Below are 24781 nucleotides of genomic sequence, written 5' to 3'. Positions count from 1 at the left end.
CCCCCAAACACAAACCTATTACGTACAGGCTGCGAGAAAAGTAAATAAACCAGAGCCCTCACGCAGCAAATGAAACAGCATATTAAAACAAAATTAATACAAAAAAAAGTTCCCCCTGGGATTCAGCTCCAGCACAAGGGGGGCGAGGAACTTACTTCCTGATTTTCAGGCCCTCCTCGTTGTCGGGAAGGAAGAACTCGAAGGACTTGAACGACTTTACGAGCTCGCGTCGATACTGACCAACGTTAAACTCTGGGAAGAGACAGAGTGAGCAGAGTGTTAGCCGGTGCAGAGAAGCCTGCACAGCACAGCACCACACTGTGGCATGTGCCATCACATCCAACCTCAGGACTCGTTGTGTGTGTACATGCTGCTCTGCGGAGAAGGTCGGGGTACTCAGTCTCTGCCTGCTGTCCAACCGGGCCCCTCCGTTTTAAACGGAGAGAAAAAGCAGCAAACACTTTGAGCAATCAAACCATCCCAGCTCGAGTCCTATCACAACCACACAAACAGGAAAATATTATATATACAGATAGAGCAATACAGATAGGTCCAAAATGCCAATGTTAGATCGATATACAGATCTGTCTCTCTTGTCATTCCACCTTTGCTTTTAATTATCTAGGATACAGAATTTTAAGCTACCTTTGCACGTCCCTTTCTCCTTGGTGTGTACGCATTTTGATGTTCTTTCCGCACGTACAACGTTTTACGCATACTTTCAGAAACCGGCTCGCGTAGCCAACCTCCACCTGTTTAACATCAAGGACTAAATGCTGAACTGCTCCAGACGTTCGGCTTTCAGTGCAATTCTTAGGAGAGATTCTGTTTCTTTGCTCCTTTCTTCCCGCCCCTCCCTCCCTGCACTTCGGGGTTTGACCCGAGGGAAGCCCTGAAGCACAGAGCTCAGAACACTTGTGGGAAGGGATAAAAATCACGATGGGGCCACAACCTCAGGAGAGACTTGGACAGCTGGGGACGAAGACAATTGGACTGTCCGGTCCAGCTGCTGAACAGGGAGAAGAGAGCGGTTTTAAAGAAGGAGAATGGTTGCTTGTGTTAGAATAGATTCTTCTGTGTATCTGGCAACGCTTTTAGTTTCTTTCCTTACAGCTACACCCTATTCTATTGCTACCAAATGAAGGTTTTAAAGTATATAGTCAGCTGTGCTTCTAATATTCTACAGCAGTGTTTCCCAAGCGGTGTGCCACAGCACGCTACTGTGCCATGGCTGAAGTGCAGGTGTGCCGCGGCTGCAGCCTTGACTTTGCTTTTCCCTCTGGGCCTGCAGGATGTCCTCCCACCAGCAGGGGGCATCAGAACAGCGCTTAGCAGCTACTCCTGCTTTCCCTCTGCTGCCTCTCCTATGCAACAGAAACTGCATGGGGCTCCATAGGCTTGCGAGACCTGCTGGCCCCATGCAGTTTAGATTGCAGAGGGAGGTTGGCAAAGAAGGAAAAAGCAGCACTGGGTTAAGTCTGCTTCCAGACTTCTGCTGTTCAAGGATTGGGGGGTGGGGTGAGGAAAGGGACAGCTGAATGTGCCACTGGGTGTAGGAGAGAGAGAGAAGGGAAGATGACGATGCCAGGAGATGGGGCACAGGGAAGTTGATGCTAGGGATTGAGGGAAATGGAAAATGATGTTTCAAAGAGGTGGAGGAGGAGAGTAGAGGGGTAGGGAAGATTATGATGATGATGCCAGAGAGTGACGCTGAGGGCAGCTGATGCCAGGCAGTGGAGGGAAAGAGAAGAGAAGGTGACTGGCCTAGGAAATGGGGAGAGAGAGAGAGGGGAAATTTAATAATGATGCCACAGATGAGGCAAGGGGTGAAGGCAGACAGAAGTTAATGATAATGCCAGGGGTGAGACAGAGGGAAGGAGATGCCGCCATATTGAGGGAGATGGAATGTGAGGATGATGGGGGGTGAAGGGATAGGGAAGGTCATGATGATGCGAGTGGGTGGGGGTGGGGGGGGGGGGAAGGCGGAAAGTGATTATGATGCCTGGGGGTGGGGGAGAGCGCACCGGAGAATGAGGAAAGTGGAGATGCCAGGGGTTGGGAAGAGAGGGAAAGGTGGTGATGATTCCTGAGATGAGGAGGTAGAGAGAAGGTGATGATGCCAGAAGATGTGGGAGAGGGGTGTAGGGGAAAGTTGATTATGATGCAAAGGGCGGAGGGGGAAGAGGTGGTAGGAGAGGAAAGGTGATGATGATGCCTGGGGGTGGGGGAGAGGGGTAGAGGGAAAAGCATGATGATGAAGATAGAGGAGTGCAGAAAATAAGGAGGGAGAAAGAAGGGGATAATTCCAGGGGGTGAGAGAAAGGGAAGGTGGTAATGATGGTGCCAGGGGCGATGAGGAGGGAGAGAGGGAATGTGATGATGATGTCAGGAAGTGGGGGAGAGAGGTAGAAAGGTAAGATGGTGATGATGATGCCAGGGGTGACAAAGTGGAGGAAGAAGGGTTTGATAATTCCAGGGGGTGAGGAGACGATGATGCCAGTGGAGAGGGGTGATTATGATGGTGGGGGGAAGAGGGAAGGGACAAGATGGCGCCAAGGGATGGGGGGGGGGGGGGGAGGGAGAAGGTGATGATGCCAATGGGATGAGGGTCGAGGAAAGAGAAGGGGACGTGGTTGGTGTGCCACAATTAAGTGAACGCTGTGCTGGGTGTGCTGCGAAACAAAAAAAAAAAAAGAGGGTTGGGAAGCACCGTTCTACAAGACAAGGAACTCGACCTCCGCATCCCTGAACCTAATCCTATGAATCTAAAGATACTCGGCTAAGTAATTGCAGTTTCTGAACAACCTGAATTACCTCCTACTTACCTGTTAATGATGCAGTCACCCTTCCGAAATTCAGCCCGAAGGGCTTACGGGAGCCAGTCCAAGCCCTACTTCCCGACAGCTCCCCGGTGCTGCTTCTTAGATCCGGTAAAGTACAAGACATCCTGGTACTGCAGTCAGCAAGAGAGGGGAACTCCAATTCTTGGGCAAGGAGCAAAGCCTGGGAGCAGCACAGTAGCAAGTGCCCAAACTGGTTCAGAGGGAACTCGTGAGAAAAGGAGCCAAAAACCATGGTGTGACCTCAGGCAAGTCGATTAATCTCCCGAAGCCCCAGTCCTGTCGGCTGGAGTTAGGTAACAGCGCCTCTTCCCTCCCTGCTCTCTCTGGGGGCAGCCATGCAGTTCCGGCTGCAGAAAACTGATTGCTAGGCCCCCCCCACCACAGAGCTGGCCGCACACCGGCATCCTGTTAGGATGACAGATGTTGCACAATGTCCAAAAGAGGAGCAGCGGCTATGACGTCTGGTGAAACCAAACAGTTTCATTTCCTGCAGCGAAATCCCACAGCCCACTCATGCCAAGGCTGCTCACAAACCATGATGGCACCGCTGCCAGGGTGCCAGACGTAACTATCTGGGGTGAATATAGATTTTTGGAACAGATAAGCTTTTTTTTCCCCCCCCATTCTGCCAGCAATTTGCTCAGATTTTGCTGTTCATCACTTTCAATAGTCACATCCCAGGAAAGCAGGATATAAAAAGGTCTGAAAATAAATGTTCAATGAGGATTAAATAAAACCTTGTTTCATCCAATTAAAATTCTTAAAGTATGCCTATCAATCATCTGCTAATTGATAAGGGAGTTACATTCACATATGTATTTCTGTTCAATTAGAGAATGCATACAAAATAGTAACATATAACATAACATAGTATTGCTGGCAGAAAAAGCCCAAATGGTCCATCCAGTCTACCCAGCAAGCTTCCCATGGCAGCAGCTGCCGCGCTGTGCGGGTCACCCCCTTAAGTTAAGAATAGTATACTTACAAGCAAAACCAAGCAAGTGTCAAGCTCATTACAAAATTACTGCAACTTTTTTACATGCTGAGCAGCCTTCCTGATAAATTCAGACAATGCTGCTTTAATGTTCTTGGCTTTTCGATGGCCATGGAAGCTTTATCCCTAATGTCAGTATTTTTTTTTTTTTAATACTTTTTATTTTACTGAATTTGTACAGTAAAGAAAGGAATACATCTTACTTACAGAAAAAAAAGATAAGTGATTCATGATAATATACAAAAATCAAGAAAGTAAACATCATAAATCATACATCTCCAAAAAGTAAATTATAGCAGGCAGAGGAAAAAAAAACAAAAAAAACCAGACCTTAGGAAATTATACAAAAAAACATAAGGAACCAGCCTAATGTGAGCCACCGGCAGTGATACATCAATAAGGATCAAGCCCCTTAACCTACTGGGATCCAGGGGAAGAAACTGCAACACTCCTGAGTTGATAAAAGACTTAAGTTGTTCAGGAAGGAAAAGCACAAAGCAACCATTTCGATATCCTTGTAAATGTGGTGTTGGGTATCTAAGAACAAAAGAACATCCTATAACAACAGCCTGCGACCCGAGAACGAGAAAATCTTTCCTTCGCTCCTGAGCAGAACGTGCGAAGTCGGGGAAAAATACGGATCATCTGCCCATAAAACAAAGAGGAAATATTCCAAAAACACCTTTTCATCACTGCACTTACATCTTGTTCAGAAATAAACAAAACAAGTAACGTGGAGCACTCAAATCTCAACACTGGAATTTTCAAGAAAATTTGCAATATTAGGAAATTAAGCAGTTTGAGACTGCTGAGCACTTGCTCTATTGACAGAGGAAAGGAAATAAACAATAGTAATAGAAGGAACCTTATCGGATTCAAAATGAAGAGTCTCAAGCAAGTATTTCCTACAGGTAAGATACGGATTCTCTCCCACCACCCTAGAAACAGTCAAAAAACACGAGTTCAAATGCCTTATGTGATTTTCAAGAAATTCAAACTCTGCGAGATAAGTTGTTCCAATCCTTAACCACGGAAGAGTTAAAAGTTTGAATGTCACTAATTGCAGTTTCAATCAAAGTTGCTTCCCATGCAGTCCACTTTGTTAAGACAAATGATCAATCTCTGCATTGCAATCCTTCAAAGAACTTCCAAAGCTTATTATCAAGTCCCAAACGGTGTGGAGGGTAACCACCACCGGCTTAGCTAGAGAGAGGGAGGACTCACCAGGGGAGTCACGATGCACCAGACCTGCATTACTGACCAGTAAAGGAACCGATGAGTGTCAGTGGGGGGGGGGGGGGGAGGAAACCACACCGGCAGGAAAACCTGGGCCTCCCAACAGCGGCGATGACAACAGCTGCTTGAACTCTACTCCAGACTCTCCCCCTCGTTGCCCTGCAGATGACGGTGGGGAAGGGAGAAATCTCTCAGCGGGTGGAATGAGAGAAACCTCTCCAGGTGAGACTAGTGCTCCCTCGCCCGAACTCATAGCGGAGCCAACAGTCCCCGTTTGCACTGCTGAACCGGGTAAGAAGGATGGCATAAACTGCTGCCCAGCTAGGAGAGGTATATCGGGAGGAAAACCCATACCTTCCTTTGCCTTTTAGACGGCATAATGCTAAGGAAATTTAGGTAACAAGAAAAAAAGGACAGAGCAGAGTCTTAACCCGGTCTCATGCCAGTATCTTGCATCTGCCAAACCACAATGCCAGTGTATTAGTACCTCAAACTGTAAAAGTCGGGACCCAGTGTTCGCTGACTTCAGAATCCAATACCCTATCTTTTCCCGTCCCGCTATCAAAACGGAGAGCGATGTTGCAGTTGTGTCGAAACCATCAAGGCTCATTGATTAAGGTTAGAAATCCCCCATCGCCTTCTGGTTAAGGGTAATAACTGCCGCTCAGTGCAGGTTACCCCCTTGCACCCTTTTCTTCATTATCATCCACAAGTCTTTAGGGATCCACAGTGTTTATCCCATGCCCTTTTGAATTTGTTTACTGTTTTCATCCTCACCACCTCTTCCGGAAGGGCATTCCAAGCATCCACCACACTCTCCGTGAAAAAATATTTCCTTATGTTGGTTCTGAGTCTTCCCCTCTGGATTTTCCATTTCATGACCCCTAGTTCTACTGTTTCCTTTCCAACAGAAAAGGTTCAGAGAGTGTGCATCATTAAATCCTTTCAGGTATCTGAAGGTCTGTATCATATCTCCGCTGCACCTCCTCTCTCTTCTAGGGTATACATATATCCAAGATCCTTCAGTCTCTCCTCAAGTCTTCTGATACTGACCCCAAACCATTTTCAATGCCCTTCTCTGGACCGCCTCCATCCTGTCTCTATTCTTTTTTAGATACGGGCTCCAGAACTGAACACAATAGTCCAGGTGAGGCCTCACCAAGAGCATCATCACCTTTTCTTACCTGTTATTCCTCTCTCTATGCAGCCCAGCATTTTTTGGGCTTTAGCTATTGCTTAAAACGAAGCAGCCAAATCTAATTGCATTCGTATAACAGTTCAGTGTCACAGCCAATATCACAAAATTGTGAAGACAACGTAGCACCCTTAACATGCTAACTATAATTATATTTTCTAATTTAATGAGGCTCCTAGAAAAAGAAAAAAATCAAAGAATACAAACCCAGTATGAAAGGGCACACAAATACATGACAGGGTGTCAAGAACAATCATAAATCAGGAAGAGAGAAAAATAAAAAGGGGGGTAAATAATTAGGTTCCTCTTCAAAGGGGAGAACGTCAGCAGGTGTGAATCTCTCCAACATTGGGTATTAGCTATAGGGCACCAAAAGGTTCTCAAGTTACACAGTACAATGGATGTGGGAGATCCAAGTGAGAATGGTTTCACCTGAAAGGATGCCCTGGGAATTTATCAATGCTTATTATGACAAAAACAAAAACAGGAGAGAGGGAAAAAAAAAAAAAGGACCGAGTAAGAACCAGAGTTTATTTTGGTAGGCAGAAACTAGGACAATAAAACAATACGAAGCAGAATCTCCCACTCACCCTCACTATCTCTGTCCCCGCCTAGCATGCCCTTCACTCTTACCACCACCGCCTCCCTACACAAGAATCTCCCTCTCTCCCTCCATTGCAACAGCACTGAACTTTACCCAGGTTGGTTCCAGGCTCCTTCCCACCCTTCTTGGGCAGTAGACTCGCTGCGGCTCCTGCCCTCTGCAGCACTGCACTTCTGGCTTTTGCGAAGGGCCAGGGAGCCTGCCGCAAGTGCTTCCAGTGAGGGAAGGGCCTCCATTTCAAAAGCATGGGGCAGCAGGCACTTTGGCTACTTGGGGGGGAGGCGTTGCGTTAAAATGCTATAGCGCTGGACCCACAGGCACCTTGACTGGGTGGGGGGGGAGGGAAAGGTAGGATTTGAAACACTGCCAGGCCGATGCAATATCGAGTGCTCAGGTCAGTGCGCCACTAAACACACAGTTGGATGCATGTTTTGGATGCGCTAAACTTACACCCGATGCAATACTGGGATCAGTGCATCCAAACCAGTGCGAAGCTAATAGCGCTCATCACATAGAAATTCCATGCAGATGAGGTTATTAGCTATTACCGCCCAATTAAAAAGATTCCCGTATGGCCACTGTGCCCATTGTAACACAGCAAATTTAACACCAGCCTGGGAGTTAGGGCTAAGGCATGCCGCAGTCAAAGGCTCTACCAACAAAACAAAAATCCTGCTTTCTCTATCTCTTCCTATTAGTAACATTGCAATACAAAATAGGAGGAACCACAGAAAGCAGCATTGGGCAAAAATTAAAATCTTGAAAAAAAAACCCATTACATTCTGAATGCCCAATATTCATGCACAACATACACGGTCTAGGCCATGTTTTTTGTGCAAGTGTCTGTTTTCCTAACCCGCACTGACAGCCATGTCTCCTGGACGCCCGATGCAGAGGAGGCACTAGGGATGCACAAATTTCCCCTAGCGCAGCTCATTACCCTATTGCATTGCGCACCCAGGAGAGGTGGGTGGGTGCATGCTAGGAAAACAGGCTCTCAATCATGAGCGCCCATATTGCATTGGCCCCTGCATCAGCAACACTGAAGGGAGAGCGCTTTTGATGGAAGGTGGGTTGGGGGGGGGGGGGGAGGGGAGGGTCCTGGAACGCAGTACATGCTTTGGCCCACACTGGCTTCCAGCAGCTGTGGGAAGTCTTGCAACACTGCATCTGCAGCTGCTCTTCAAATCAGCATAAAATTAGGCGACAATCATTTTAAACTGGATACTAAGGACCTTAAGCATACTGTATATGTTCGATTGCATTATACCATGTAATCCCACCACTAAGAAGTCAATGAGGCCCAGCAAAGTCTTGAGCCTTATGCGTCTAAGGGATGGGTCACCCAAAGACCACTCAATGCTGTTTCATGTCCAAGAGGCTGGATTTTCATACAGTCAACTACGATGGAGAGGCACTGTCCATCATGAAACTATCTTACTGCAACGCAACCATAGCATAACAAAAAATCAAACTCCATTTACTCACCTTTTGTAGGCACGCCAATCCAGTTCAAGTACCGTGTTAACTTCTTGGATATATATGTTTTGCCTCTGGCTGGAAGACCCACCATGACAATCAATGTAGGACAATTGGTCATGCATACTAAAGAAAAGAAGAGAGAATGTACCTTACTCATGGAGCTCAGAGTTCAGTGAGCAGAAAGACGTTCTGAAGAGGAAGTTATTAGTGCAGCTCGGTGACAGTGTCCTTCCTAACCCAACTCATACGTACTATTGGTTTGCACAAGTCAACATCAACATGGCCTTCTTACTGCAATAAAAAAATGGATTAGCCAAATAAAAAAAACCTCTGTAGAACCACAATAAAAATATCTAACTCGCTCCCTCTGAATCTGCCTCAGAAGTATAAGAATACCATTCTGCCGTTAAAGCTGCCTTTTGTTTGTCTACAGCTAATAACCAGCACAAAGTCATAAAGGTGCACGCACTTGCTAACTTGTTGGCAGGATTTCCCGAACCCATTTCCTACTGGGTACATCGGGCTAGGCCTATGAACCACCTGGATGGGCTGACAAGATTCCAAACTCATACAGACACAATGAATCAAGCCACAAAAAGATTTATAAACAGAAAACAAACACTCAAAATATTTTAGGAGCCAGGAACATTGTTTTTCCTTTTTTTACTCATTTTGTTTTTATTTTTCTGCTTCTTTTCCTGTGTGTTTTAATTTTTTGCTTTTCTGACTTTTAGGTTCCCAGGAGACCTGGCTGCCAAGAGATTTCCCAACCCTGTTTCTGAAGTTCCTTTTAAAAGTGAAATTTCAGGCCATAGCACTGCAGGACCGCAGCTTTATAGACTGTGGTGGCAACGTGATGACAAAGGTGAGAGGGGGGGAAAAAAAAAAAAGGAATTTCCATTACTGCAGAGACCCCTGCCAATCCCTCACGTGGCACGGACAGAAAGAGGTAGCTTCCCGACTCACCCAGATACGCGGTCTAGAGCGCGCCATGTACAAATTACCAAGGAGGAGAAAAATCTGTACAATTCCCAGTGCCTCTGGCACGTTTCATTCCAGGCTGTTTCAGAGTCAGTAAGGCCATCCCAGGGCTTTATGGGCTGAACTGCTTCTCTCAAACACCCTGGGATGGATGAAACTGCTAAGCGTTGTCGTGTGCCTTCCAAACCAAAGAGGACATAATCGCAACGCTTAGCGCTAATTCAAAGTCTAACTTAACATGCACGATGATGCAAAAGGATAAATCACAACACAAGGTTCCTTGCCCAAGAAGTGTACAAGCTGTGTTTGAGTACAGGGAGGTTAGAGATGAATTACTAGCAAAGCAGGTTTCTGCACACATTTCCTTCTGATTTATTTCTGGAGAGATGTGTATACCGCTCTAGAAGACTCCTCCTTCTTAAGCACTTCCTGCTTTTATAATTCTAAGTGCATGGGGGATTATGGCTGTCCTGATCATAACAGAACTGCATGGGGACCCCCCTCCCTCCATCTGCCCTAAAAACTCCTTTCAAACTCCTACCTTCCCCTGTGGCTTCCCCTTCCGGGCAAGGGCTGGAACAGAAGTCTCCCCAGAGACTGGACCCCCTCCGTGCCGGTTGCCTTCCCTCGTTCTCCTGACGTCCACGCATGCACCTTGCCTGGCCCCAGCAGACAGGAGACCTGAACCAGTGAAGTCTCCAGACAGACAGCAACACCCCCCCCCCCCCCCAAACACACACACACACACACAGAGCTCCAGTGGCGCCCAAATCTGCTTATGCCAGCTCAACTCAACCTGGGTTACGTAATCTCCAATACCATGCAAAGCTGAGCGTGCAACTTATGCCCGTACCCCAGTGTCATTGGGTAAAAGGAATACCAGTGCTTTCTAGCTCCCTGCTGGTACATTTATAAAATGTTCCTTTTTGCAACTTCTGCGTGTTACAGAAGCGTCGTGCTCCATGGTTGTTAGTTTCGTATTGTAATATTAGCGAATAGTCTGGTCTTTCAAGGGCTGAGCTAAGTGCTGAGAGCAGGAATCTGGGAGTTTTGTCTAATGCCACACTTAACATAAGCCAGCCATGTCCCTGGGGGGAGGAGAAACAGGAATCTCCTTAAGATATTCCCGAGGAGGTCCATGTGCTCATCAACACCAAAGCCTTCCGAGTGGGGCGCCACGGTACAGAAGAGACAGGATGAAAAAAGCCCTGTTTCTTTCTTATACGGCAGAATGGAGCAGAAAAGGTACAGAGAGGGCTCAGAAGTGGGAAAATCCCAACGCGCCTTTTTTTTTTTAGGCAGCATGTTTTCAAATTTGCTCTTTTTAATAAAAAAATAACATTTCTCTGCTTCTTTATAGAAGTTTTTGCAATTTTAATACAAAAATTTTAAAAATTTAAAAAAAAAAAAAAAAAACCCAACCCCAAACTCAAACCGCTGATGTTTCTGTACTCCCTCACGTGGCTTTCAGGGCGACACACTGCATTCTGTGGTCTGCTACATCCGGACAGGATTTGTTTTTCTTTTTTTTTTTTTTTTTGGGGGGGGGGGGGGGGGTTGGGGGTTGCAGGTGACAGGTGTCACGGGAATCTCTCTTGGCACACATCTTTCATGATCCACAAATTAAGCAATACGAGAAACGTGAACGGATTCGAAATCAAAGCTCTTGAGACATATAAACGGATCTGTATAAGCAATGCTCTCAAACAAAAAAAAGAAAATGAACAATTTACAAAATCCAATGCCAAAAGCAACAAAAGGATCGGAACGTGGAAGCTACGGTCTTACTGCCATCAGGTTCTAATGACCCGTAACAGCAGCCAATTCCAGCCATTACCTGGGCCTGCTCTAAAGGGAGAAAACTCAAGCCTACGAGAAAGAGAAACTAATTCTCAATAAAAGCAAACAACCAGTTACCCTCCGGGTGGTACATTCCAAAAGGCTGACCTGCGCGCCATTTGAGAAGAGGTTTAAAAACAGCAAGGCTGTCGCTCACTGCATAATACTGTGGCTGGTAAAGCAATCAAATGGGCTCATTTTGGCCCTGTTTACATAACTCTCTAAAGTGACTTCTCATAAAAGGTAACATGCTGAGACTAGCAAGCTCCAGATTTCTCTCCACACTACACCAAACAAACAGATTTTGCCGTCAGCAAGTTTCTGAAAGCTAGAGTCCGCAATTCACTCTGCCAAAGAAGTCTCCGAACAAAATTTCTCCTGAAATTACTGCTTTAAAAAAAACAAAAAAAACCCAACACACTTCATCCACAATTATGCAGTGGTGACAGTGGGAGAAGAATGTGGGCCCGGCGACCGGCCTGACAGCTCCAGCCACCACAGAAACAGATAGCGGCAGACAAAGACCACCTTCAGTTTGCTCATTGGTACATCAGTGTCAGGAATTCCCAGTGATGCTCCTCTAACTTGATGTTACCAGGAACTACTCCCAGGCCACTGTAGGTTTCTTACTCAAGTGGGCCATTGCATTAATGTTTTCCATTCTACTGCCCTCACACTCATTTTAGCTAAGACCCGTGTAGCATCTGAAGTATAAGTGGATGGTCCCTTCTTGGCCTTATTGTTAAGATTTAGCACTTGGACAATATTTGGGGAAGGGGTTAAACTCTCCCACCTGACTCCACTGGGGATCCAACTATTTAACCACCATTGTCAACGCAGAAGGATACTTTTTTTTTTTTTTGTAGAAAAACATAGAATACAATTTCTCCCCGTGTTGTGAAAATTCTTTCACTCAACGCACAATAAAGCTCTGGAATTTGTTGCCAGAGGATGTGGTTAGTGCAGTTGGGTTCAAAAAAGGTTTGGATAAGTTCCTGGAGGAGAAGTCCATTAACGGCTATTAATCAAGTTTACTTAGGGAATAGCCACTGCTATTAATTGCATCAGTAGCATGGGATCTTCTTAGTGTTTGGGTAATTGCCAGGTTCTTGTGGCCTGGTTTTGGCCTCTGTTGGAAACAGGATGCTGGGCTTGATGGACCCTTGGTCTGACCTAGCATGGCAATTTCTTATGTTCTTATCTGGCCAGAACTGCAGCAGTGCAAAAGAAATGCTGCATCCCACCACACCTTCCTGCCACAGAAACACTGCTACACTTCACTAGCCTGAACAGGGATACGCTCGTGATGTCGTGGATCTCCAGAGCCACAAGGCACTATTCTGGGAAGGTGCAAACTGTTTCAACAAATTCACAAGCTTGTCTTAAAATGACTTGCGTGGGTTCCGGCATCACACACAGTACCCGTTGCTGAAATCCCGACGTGCGCACGTGGATGCATGACCCAGTCCACATAGGTCTGGGTCGGAAATTTAGGTGCTGGTGTGTGCACATATGCCTGAGCTCAGGCAGAATTGTGGGAAAAAAAAAAAAAGTCACTTAACCTCAATGTGGAATTACAATACATCAATATTACAGAAAAAAATTAAATTGCTGAGAAAATCTTATTTACTAAGTAGCAGTTAGAGAACAAGGCTGACCACGGATCTATAACAAAAAAAAAAAAGCTGCCACTTGGTAACAGCAGCACCAAGTTGTCCATGGGTAGAAGATACAAGAGGAAGGTGGGGCACAGCAAGAGCCACTGCATGATGGCAGTCAGCCAGGATGGCACCAGGCAAGAGCTGGCAAACATTTTGGGCAGGGGACCACATTGGAGAAGCAGGGCCGCCTTAGAGGTCTGGCACATCGACACTTCTGGCCAGAAGCGACGTGCTGTACCTGCTACGGACCAGGGCCGAACTTGCTGCTACAGAGAAATCTCCTGTGGGCTGTAGTTTGCCCACTTCTGGCATGAGGAAGGACTTGCATGAACAAAAGAAGCTTAAAAAACAAAAAAAAAAATTAAGTGATTCAGATTAATAATATAGCTTAGGCATCTGTAAACGAGCTAACTATTTAAATGTACCTACGAACAAGCTTCATCCTGTGAATTAACAACACAGTGACCTGCCAGCTGAGGAAGGAGAAGGGTGCTAGAGAGGATATGTGTGTGCGCTGTGTCGCACCGTCTCCTCTCCCCCGCAAAACCCATGAGCCATGGAAATAAGGACAGAATGCACTCGTCCAGCAGACTGCAGCAGAAGCAGAGAGAGAAAGCACAGCTACATCTTCAAAGGCTCCAATATTTGAGATCCTTACAATGACCAGTTAGGGCCCATGGACCCCGGGTCAAACTCCTGCCTTCTGCAAGGCACAAAAGCTGTTTATATAGAGAGAGCTGGTAACTGTGAAGTTCCTCATCTACCGAGTCTGAAGTCACAGTCACTTTTTTGGCTAAGATCCATGTGCAGGGTCGGAGCCACGAGCAGAGAATGCCCCTTTCTGGTTGTGACGGGGAACCTGTGCAGTATGAGGTGAGGGTGTTAAACATCCTGCCATCCAACCCCATTGGGGGGAAAAAACCCCCAAAAAACAGACTGAAATCTTGTTTATTAAATATCTTCGCTAAGCAAGAAACATGCTGTACTGTTCTAGTTAATAACTGAAAAAGGAAAAAAAAAAAAGATACTTCAAATTTCCAAATCAAAAATGGTAAGAAAACAGACCATGCAACAGCATTGCAAAATCTGAGGAAACAGATTTAAGGCTATATCCTTATACTGAACACCTTATGTAATTCCCGATAATGCAAATTTCTCTTGCTGTCATCCGAGAGTTTCAAGCAGGGAATGTACACAAAACAGAAAAAAAAGAAAAAAAAAAAAGTGTTAAATATGACCCTATCAGCATATTCTAGACAGATGTGACCAAATCCGTCCTAAGATCTCTCCCCTTGAAATGATAAAAAAAAAAAAAAAGCTTTCCATATTTCCCTTTGATACTACTATTAAACCCAGTGAGACAATTAATTTGCAGAGGACCAGAAATGGAGACAAATTGAAAGCTCCTTGCCCCCAAGAGGGGGTCTCAATCGGCGAGTAACAGCTAAGTTCTGCGTGCCGCTGTACGGCGCTCGTGAGAGAGCAGCCACCTGACGGGCCCTTGGTCAAGGACGGTCACTGTGATAAGCTGGGCTAGATGAGCTTTTTTTTTGGGGGGGGGGGGGGGGGGGGGGGGCAGGGGTGAAGAACCTTGGGTAGTCAAGGACAAAAGGGTCGCTGAACCGTAACCCTCACAGGAACCAGTGCAAGCCAACTGGCAATCCAAAGAAAATGGAGGAAGCTGCTAAAAATGAATAATATCCGCCATCATTAGAGGAAGTCCTCAAAGATTCTTCTAACTTTTCCATGAGCTGCCGCCATCCATGCTCACACTGTGGTCGGTGCTCTAACCAGTCTAGAAACTCATCACTTTTTCACACTACAGAATCCAAAAGGTTATTCATGAAGCTGTAATGACCCAAATTTTAGCTCAAAATGTCCTTCCCACACCGCAGGCGGGGGTCGATTTATTTTAAAAAAAAAAAAAGTCTGCACCAGTGCTTGTACCTAGTATAAAATAATAAAATGTCTTCATTGCTAAAATCAGGCACAATTCCTGCATCGGAGCAAAACTGGTTCAAATCTTAATAAGTCTGCCCCCTGGCATTTGTTCTCATCAAGAAGTCAAACAAATCGAGGAGCAAACTGGGGACAAAAGCCAAGGAACAGACGTACAAAGAGGCTTCTCCTGTTCTGCATCTATAGAAGAGCGAAGTGCACCCCAAGTGTCAAAAATGGAATGCAAGTAGTGAGCATTATTGATATCAAAACAGCTGAAAATGTGTTTTATTGAAAGCAACACTTAAATAACTGCTGACATGGAAATTATTGCATTATTTTTCTCCCTGTGACAGCACTAAATCAGAACTATTTTCTTCGGGCAGGGTTGCTGTTTGATGCTCTATTTGTTGTTCACGACATTTTTACAATGATCCATAATTCATATATGTCATTACAGTGAAAAGGGTGAAAATAGCATACAATCCCAATGAAGTCATTGAAGAAAATATTTGCAAAACTCAAATTATTTTCTCCTTGTTCTTGGACATATTAATTCCTAAACGTGTTTTGTTGATATTTAGTTCCATAGATCGCCACCTTGCAGTTTTCCCTCTAAACCAGGTCATGGGTGGGAAATGTACATTTGAAAGCCTCAAGAGGAGCCTGGCATCAAGACTTTTAGTTAAGATCAAATGCAGGGTTTGAGCTGTGAGATGACAATGGTTCCTTCTTGGCCTTTTGGGAGTTAGGGGGGGGCTGTGTTTAACCTGCTACCCAACCCCACTGGGAACACAGCTACATTACGAAAATAAGCCACCCATTAAAAAAAAGAAAAAAATCTTGACACCGTTTCTGCTGTGATCCTCTCTCTCTCTCCTACTGCTGCCATTCATTGTATTTATGTGGCCATCTCAGTCTGAAGGGCGGGTGTCCTCCTCAGAGGTGGTAAGATGGCCATCCCATCTGAGGACCAGCGGCAGGGTGCTCTATGAGTGCTACATGCACCTCCTCGTCTCCACAGCTAAGGCCACTCTCTGAGCAGTACTACCAAGCCTAGTCAACTCAGTTTCTCCCAAATCCCAGCCTTTCACAAGAAACTGAACAGGCAGCCTGTGCCTCCATAGATATGTGGCCCTCTGTCAAGCGGTATTCACTTCCAGTCCTGGAGGGCTGGAAACGGGTCAGGTTCTCAGGATAATCCTAATGAAGATACACGAGAGACTGGCAAGCACACACTCAATTCTATGCAAATTCTCTCATGCATATTCATTAAGGAGATCCTTAAAGTGTGACCCATTTACAGCCCCTCCAGGACTTCAAATGAATACATACTGCTGCTCTAGGCTGGTGTGTTTTGGGTTTTTTTTTTGGGGGGGGGGGTACAGCACAAAACTTTTTCCAGCACACTATAGAATAAAATAGGTAAGTAGTAACTAAGAAATATAGTAGTTGAATACAATTCTCGAGTCTGAATGATCAAAACAGTTTATCATTGCATTGAACCCACTGAAGGTATGTAACTTTGGACTTTTGTTTTAATAAGTATTTAATACTTGCAGGTCCAGAGCTCTTCTATCTTTAATAAAATGCCCGGAGATGGTACTATTTAAATGGAGCATCCATCATCTCAACAGTTATTGTAGACCAATGGGCGTCAGATGACTACATCCTGTGTAAATCAGTGACCGATTAGTGGACAGGCTCAGGCTCCAAATGGGTTAAGTAGACAGAATTCATGAGCGCGGCATAGCTTGCCATCTTCCATTGTCACACATAATATTTACAGTTGGAATGTGACTGCTGTAGTGTGTGTGTGGTTCTTAATTGTCTCCATTCGACTGTTGAGGTTTTGATGCTCTAAACAAACTTAAAACTCAGAGAATCAGCATGACTAATTAATCCAAGCATGACAAGAGAAAATTAAAGATGTACTTTTACTTATAATTATCAGGGGGGAGGAGGGGGGGAAGCCACAAACGCAAAAGTATGAATGCTTATGAAAGATGCACCAATGATCAGTAGCTAACATTGGATCCTTATGCTAATTCAATCCTTTGTGCATGCTACCAGGTATAAAATCTGAACACGTTTATTTTTTGGTTTTTAAAAAAAAAAAAAAATTTAAATGCTCAAGCTTTGAAATTGCGAGTAAGCAGCTCCTCTTTTGCTTACTATACAATTAAAGTGAGCTCACAATTAATGAGCAGAAACATTCCGAATTTCTTCTAATGAAGTTGAAAGACAACTACAAAAGAAAAAAAAGAGAAAAAAAAAAAAAAAGACCTCATCCAATGGTTGATAAACGTGGAAGAGCGAAGTTTGTTGGCTTTCATGGATTCAGAAGCAGTTTACTTCAACAAAAGCTTCATAATTTGATCTTCCTAATTATCAACCGTGTGCAGCTTCAAGAAGCAAAGTCAGCCTTAGGAACAGATCTATAGTGATCTAGTCATTCAGCCTTTATGATTCCTAATGCCGCAACTTTCCTTTCTTCCAGTTTATAGAAGGTGCATTTTGTAAGTACTCCTCTTGTCAACAGATTCCAGGACTTGGGGCAACTCGAGGCTGTTGAGCTCCTGAAGTGCCACTGCTCAACTCATACACAAGGCAATGCAAGCAGATTCCAGAAATTAAAGTTATGATGCCCCCTCTTGAGTTTTGTGCCTCATCCCTCTATGGGTAAAAAATAAATGTTTAGTAGGACGTGTAATTGTGCTGATATCCCTAGCTGGCTGGGACAGGCCAACATTCTCTGGGTCACAGTTGGCTTGGTCTGCCAGACCAGAGCAGAGTAAATCTAATTCATTGTAGTTTTATCCCAGTTCTAACCCATTGTGATAACGGCTTTGATGGACAAAATTCCGGCCTTCCACTCTTGAGACTGGTTAGAGAGAATCGTGACCGTCTGTTTTGCTAATTTTAATCAAATACCCTCGCTTGTTAGAAAACACTAAAATAAAGGAAGACAAAAGGTTGGAAAATACCAGGAAGGTCTAGGCGGCCATAGGAGGACCACAGAAAATCCAAGGAGTGACTATGCTTAGCCACCATAAGCAGTCACTGCCACTGCTCTGGTTTTTTGAGAAAAAATACAGAAGCTTAGCAACTGCTTGAATTCACAGCTAATAGTGTATAACTAGGGGAAAAAAGCCTGACCTCTATACACCTCACAAGTTAACCATCTAAATGGCAAGTTAATCCATTTAACTCCAAATTATCCATTTTCTTGTTTAGTTTTGAATATTGGCCTCTCCGAGTCCAGGGATGGTGTAATTTCCTTTCCTCCCTGCAGGAATTGAGAATCTGGTCATACAACTTTTGAAACACCTCTCTTGAAACACAAAGGAGGATAGAAAGCAGCTTTCTAATCAAGGACATCCAACCTGAGGCTTAAGAGCTCCATGTACCTCTTCAGGATTCTTACCATGGCTCCAGCACAGCCCCAAGAGAATTCATTGGGTATTGTCAACCTCCAAAAGTTAGCTGTTGGGGGATTCTGTTCTCTTCAAAAGAGGCTCGCTGGGTGACCATTAGCAATTATTACTGGCTTCACTTATAGTGCATGTTTTGTGATTCTTTGCATAGCTCAGTGGAGTCTCAGTCCCAGTGCTCCATTTTTCATCACATGCTGAGCTACCACATACTTGGACCTCTTCGCCACAGAATCTCCTGTTAGTACCAAACAACAAACTAGATGCACGCTAGTCTCAAACCATTTCCCCAAATGGTACAAACCAGTCACAGGATGCATCTAAGGGAGTCCAACTTGTGTGCTCAAAGGTGGTTAGGTAGCAGATGAGTTTGACTGGGTTCCATGGGCCCCTATGATACAATTAATATGCACAAGGTATCTGCTCACAATTGATGTATTGCATGCAAATCTCTCATGCATACTTACTCCTCAGGATATCCTGAAAACCAGTCAGGTTTACAGCCCTCCAGAACTGGTGCTGGACACCCCACAAGCTTTACTGTCTTGTTGCTGGATAGCCAAGTTTAAAGTAGAACAGAGGATAGCATGGGATGCCAGTATTTTAAATAAATAGTAACTGTCTAACTCAAAATTATTAGTTCTCAGGCAGTGTGGCAGGGAAAAGAATTTTAGGGAGATATGGTAATTCCAGCATTCAAACAAAGCAGTAGGTGAACACTGTGCCCAGAGGGTTTTGGTAAGGGGAATTAAGGTCAACATTTAATCCCAACCCTATAAATTAACACAGTAACCATACTTACAGATTAATGCAAAAAAAAAAAAAAAAAACCCCGCAAGCGAGATTCTCTGCAACACTAGAACACAAATCATCATCCATGTAATTTCTCTGGACTGCCACACTGATTAGGAAGCAGTTATCAGAGATTGTATCTAGCATGGAGTTTGCATAAGGCGGCACAATCCTTTACTGTTCTTTACCTTTAACCTATTGCCGTTTCTTTATAACTTCAGGCATTTAATTTGTCATTCAGGATGAATAGGGTAAATAAGAGTGATAAAAAAAATGACATACTCAAAAAGAAAAATATAGTACGGGGCCAGTCTGATGGCTCAGTGGCTGCAGGAGAGAGATCGGGTTCAATTCCTGAGCCTTGCTTCTGCTCGCCAGAATTAGTCCCAGTGGAGGAGGGAGTTCAACACTTAATGGCCAGACTCTGGGTACAGAGATACTGGGTTCCAGGAGGTGGTGCAGTCTGTAGCCTCAGCCAAAGGATCATTACTGCAACAGCAAGGCTAAAAATGAGGGTGATAGGGGATAAGAAAACAGATCATTGCGAATTAAGGACTGGTCCTAATTGAGTTGAAGGCCAAAAAAAAATAAAATAAAGAGATACTCAGAACTACTTAAATTGTTAAACTCTCAGAAGCTTAAGGGCTCTTCACAATTTATAAAGAGAGGCTACATTCACGTTGGCAATCTCAGTCAAAACATTGCATTACACAAAGGATAACTGTTGATCATGAGCTCCCTGTATGCACAGGATACCTACAATGAACCCTGCAATCTAAACCTGAGGTTAAATGGCTGGATTAAGGTCAGACAATGTTAAACTAGCATATCATGAAGCTGGGGAATTCACTTGCCATTCTTGCTATCCAAACAGAATCTACTGATGCAAACCTGCTTTGGTTTTGAAAAGCATGTCAAACTTACAAAGTTGAAAGTTATTATTCTTACAAAGCAGAAGAGCAAAAAAACTTTTCTGATAAAAGTCATCCAGATGCCAGCCAAGTTATCTTTCTGAATTTCTATTCCATCCAGAAGAGATTAATGCATGTAATTTTGAAACGCTCTTCCTACTTCTCCTCCTCCCAGGTCCTCTCTCTGCTGATCCTTATGCAGACTGAATAGGAATACATATAAAGAAAAGCATGAGGAATCACAGGATGGCATTTTAAAAACAGGGGGTGTGACCAAATACAAGGTGCAGACTTCTACCTCCCAATACAGTAGAAAATCCAGAAGAAAAGAATCAAAGGTCATCCTTTTGGCCCAATTTAAGTCAAAGAGTGAAGATAGGCCAAGAGTGAAACTAGAATGGGAACAAAAGCACAGCAGTCCTGCAAGAGACAAACAGCTGCAGTTCCTATACACCTTATGTGCTGAAGGAAAGCTGAACAGTAAAAGGCCTTTGTCAAAGAAAGCGCCCAGCAGGTTGGGTGATGCAGAGAAAACAAGAAAAAAAAAGTGCTGATAACAAAATCAAGCTTGGTCTGAAAATAAAATGAATTCAGCGCGACACTTCAAATCATATTACCTCTGTCTGGCAGCCAGTACCATATGGCTGAAATTCTATTATATTCAAGGCCAGAAACAATTCCCAAAACATATTTCCAATTACTCATATAATATTCACATGTAACTTGATATTATTGAGGAATATCTATAATCAACCATAATCTCTAATTCTGGCAATCTATTTCTATGCACATTTTATAGTCTACCTCCAACACACCAAAAAAAAAAAAAAAAGTCAAACTGACAATCATCTCACCCCTAGGTTAGCAGCATCCCGCTAGATCATGGCCAGCCTACAGATGTAGTCATACAGAATAGATATTTCTATGCCCAATTTAATTGGGAAAGAATATTTTAAGATCTGACGTGCTAATAAGTCCTCACTAGTAATACAATTATTACTACATTCAGGAATAAGGGAACACTGTTAAAGGCTTTTAGCCCATAAATAGCAACCTTCCTTTTCAGTTTTTATTTTCCCTGGGAATTTGAATGTATACTAAAGATTGAAATTCCCAGGGGGTAGGAACTGAAAACGAAGCCCATAAAGCCCGAGTCACATTTTATTCTAAACACAGCAACTTCTTGGCACATCATTGCTGCAACCCTCAGTAACAAAATGGCCCAAATTCCTTCCCCCCCGACACATCCAAACCTTCTGCTCCCCTTAATATGAATCTGAAAAAAGGGGGGGGGGGGGCAGGGAGAGAAATTATCTTCTAAAAGTCTTAAGATCGGAAATAATCGCCTTTCAAAAATAAGAGGTCTAACAATGCGGACATTGTAATAAAAATCGACACTTCCAAAACTGGACACGTCGATTTTACTCTGAACAGGAAGAACTAGAACTGCGCACTGTCCGCCCCCCCATCCCTAGGATCAGTTTATTGTTAAAGTCATCCGGACGGAGGAAGGGATTAATACGATTTATTATTTATACATGCTGCCTTTTTGTGCCTTTGCCCCCAATCGCTACAAAACGGGGAGGATTTCCGGGAACCACCGGAGACCCCCCCTTTCCCGCCTCACTCACCCTTCCTCTGGGCCGTGTGCTGCACGGGCAGCCCGTTGTTGTACGGCACCCAGATCTTCTTGAGCGGGTTCTGCGTGAGCTCCCGCGGAGAGGTGGAGGCGGCCATTCCTGCCGGCTGCGGACATGTGACTGAGCCGAGGGCCGGGACACGGAGGTAGCTTCCCTGCGGCTCCCGGGAGCAGCTCAGGCTCCGCCCCCTCAGCCCACCGGAGAGAATGGGCGGTACAGAGGCGGGGCCAGGCACGCCCCCCCTCTCACCCCAGCCGAGGAAGGTGGGAGGCGGGAGAGATTACTGGACCCGCCCCCCGGCGGGTGGCGCAGTGGTGACGCGCCTCCGCCCACAGCTGGAACTGGCAGGCTGCGGCACTAGCTCCCTCTGAACCACTGGAGCAGGTGACTGCCTTTAGGTTGCAGCAGTGCCGTTTTAGGAGTATGCGCTGATTGTGTGTATTACTACGTGTAAGAGTTTGGGCTGCTTACGGTGGCAGAGACTAGCTTCGGGGGGGGTGCAAGGCTTTGAGGGTTGGGGTGAGTTTAGTTTTTGATTTATGTTAATTGAATAGAGTATGTTTTTAAAATTCTATAGCACTGCAATTTTTTTGTATTAATTTTAACCGCGGCGCCCATGCACTGCAAACTACGCAGGACTGCTGCAGTCAGCCTTGGATGATCAGATACATTTGGGAACAGCAAGTCCTTCCAACTAAAACCCTCGGCAACATACCTGCCAAATGGTCAAGGGCCCTGTGTTAACGATGGGTTAAGTGCAACTTGTAACATACCCTCCTCTTTTGGAATGAGCCAGGGTGGTTTCCTTTCTTGGGTTAGGGTGGAGGTAGTTAGGGTAATTATCCAAGGACCCAGCACAACAGGCCCACTTTGCAAAACTGAATAGTGTCACTGAGACAGTTTCTGGGCACTTGGCAGTAGCTGGGCCCATTTCATAGTGGCTGACAGCAACCCTGCATTTTGATCCTTTCAAAACCCACACATAGCCACTGGCACCACAGCCTTCAAGTGGAGTGGAGTAGGCACCTAGTGGTCAGGGAAACAGGCTGAGAACCAGGGAAGCCAGGTTCAAATCCTACTGCTGCTCCTTTGGACAAATCACATCACCTTCCATTGGCTCAGGTTCAAACCTGGGGCCTCCTTTATTAAGCATTTATCCCATAGAGACAGATTTGGAGAAGAACCTTAATGAATCAGGCCCTTAGATTTCGAGCTCACTGCAGAAAGGGAAATACTTATGGTACCTGCCATGTATGTCACTTTGAGCCCCTCAGCAAAAAAAAAAAAAAAAAAAAAAAAAAAAAAAAGATGTGCACTAAATATTACAAAAATAAATACATCTAATGGGCACTAGGAAAGGCAGCCCACTCAACTTCTCCATGTACTGTTTTTCTTTTACCCTAAGGATTCTCAACATTTTTTATATTTTAGACTGTTAAACTTTAAACTCTTCTCTATTCATGAGGCTCCTGCTGAAAGCAGACCCTAAAGAAGGACCATTGCCGGTTAACAAAGCTGTGGATGGGGGTGGATTTGATGAAACCCCTTTTAGAGAAGAGAATGTATGGGAAGAGCTAGGAAAACTGAAAGTGGACAAAGCCATGGAGCCTGATTAGATTCATCCGAGCATACTGAGGGAGCTCAGAGATGTGCTGGGGGGGGGGGGGGGGGGCGCTGAGTGACTTGTTCAGTAGATCCCTGCAAACGGGAGTGGTGCTGAGTGACTGGAGAAGAGCAGTGGTGGTTCCGCTTCACATGAGTAGGAGCAGAGAGGAGACTAGAAATTAGAGATGTGAATCGGAACCAGAATCGGATCCGATATCAGTTCCGATTCACATCTCTATAGATGTGAATCGGAACCAGAATCGGATCCGATATCAGTTCCGATTCACATCTCTATAGATGTGAATCGGAACCAGAATCGGATCCGATATCAGTTCCGATTCACATCTCTACTAGAAATTACAGGCTGGTTAGCCTCAGCTCAGTGGTGGGAAAATTAATGGAGACTGTAGATAGTTCACTATCCTTTCTTTCAGCAATCGTATTCATCAGGAGAATGTCCTGTCAGATGAATTAGATTTATTTCTTTGATTGGGTGACTAGAGATTTGGATCAGGGAAGAACCCTCTATGTAATTCATTTGGATTTTAATAAAGCCTTTGAAGTAGTCCCGTATAGAAGACTCGTGAACACCAAGGAGGTGGTGTGGATTACAAACTGGTTGACAGACAGCTGGTGATGGTAAATAGAACCTACTCTAAAGAGAAAAAAGTGGAGTGCCGCAGGGATCGGTTCTCTTCAACATCTTTGAGAGCAACATTGTAGAAGGGATAGAAGGTAAAGTTTGTCTATTTGCGAATGATACTAAGATCTGCAACAAAGTGGACATGCTGGAAGGAGTGGAGAGAATGAGCCGTGATTTAAGGAAGCTTGAAGAATGGTCTAAGATATGGCAACTGGTATCTAATGCCAAGAAGTATAGAGTCATACATCTGGGATGCAGTAATCTGAAAGAACTGTATGCGATGGGGTGTGAAGCACTGCTGTACACAGAACAGGAGACCTTGGGGTGATAGTATCTAGCTATCTAAAGATAGCGAAGCAATGTGACAAGGTGATAGCTAAAGCTAGAAGAATTCTGGGCTGCATAAAGAGAGAGGAATATGTTGTACGAAAAAGGAAGTGATAATCCCCTTTTACAAGTCCTTGGTGAGGCCTCACCTGGAGTACTATGTTCAGTTATGGAGACCGTATCACAAAAGAGATAGACAGGATGGAGGTGGTTCAGAGAAGGGCGACCAAAATGAGGGGGTGGGGTCTCCAGCAAATGACATATGAGGAGTGGTTGAAGGAGCTAAATATGTACACCCTGAAGAAGAGGAGATATGATATAAATCTTCAGATACTTGAAAGGTTTTAATGATACACAATCAAACAACAAATCTTTTCCACTGGAAAGAAACCAATAGAACTAGGGATCACGAAATGAAACTCCAGGAATGACGACTCAGAACTAATGTCAGGAGTTATTCTTCACAGGTGGATGCCTGGAATGCCCTTCTGGAGGAGGTGGAGAAGACAAAAACAATGCAAGATTTCAAAGGACATGGGATAAACACTGTGAATCCCTAAAGGCAAGGGGGAGGGGAATGTAGTAAGAGGCATGGGGGTAACTTGCTGGTGTGGCAGATACTACTCTTAACAAATAAGCCTTCATACTGTTGATGC

At 44.6% G+C, this 24781-nt stretch overlaps 1 protein-coding gene across 3 annotated transcripts in view; it reads right to left on the bottom strand.

Moving 5' to 3' along the window:
- Positions 1-24781, bottom strand: part of PFKFB4 (6-phosphofructo-2-kinase/fructose-2,6-biphosphatase 4) — a 104711-nt gene that overhangs the window by 41144 nt on the left and 38786 nt on the right. Inside the window, exons 1-3 of one of the 3 annotated variants that reach the window (XM_029599407.1) lie at positions 21542-21736; positions 8361-8477; positions 156-252 (exon numbers count right to left, since the gene is read on the bottom strand). In XM_029599407.1, the coding sequence (XP_029455267.1) occupies positions 156-252; positions 8361-8477; positions 21542-21647 (320 nt within the window). In that variant the 5' untranslated portion in view covers positions 21648-21736. Of the gene's footprint in view, positions 1-155; positions 253-8360; positions 8478-21541; positions 21737-24781 lie in introns of those variants that run through there. The other 2 variants (XM_029599406.1, XM_029599408.1) reach the window with 2 other exon arrangements.

This window comes from Rhinatrema bivittatum, chromosome 4, assembly GCF_901001135.1.
Source record: "Rhinatrema bivittatum chromosome 4, aRhiBiv1.1, whole genome shotgun sequence".
NCBI lineage: Eukaryota > Metazoa > Chordata > Amphibia > Gymnophiona > Rhinatrematidae > Rhinatrema > Rhinatrema bivittatum.
The sequence above is the reverse complement of the archived record's forward strand: the minus strand, read 5'-3'. Positions and strand labels throughout refer to the sequence as shown.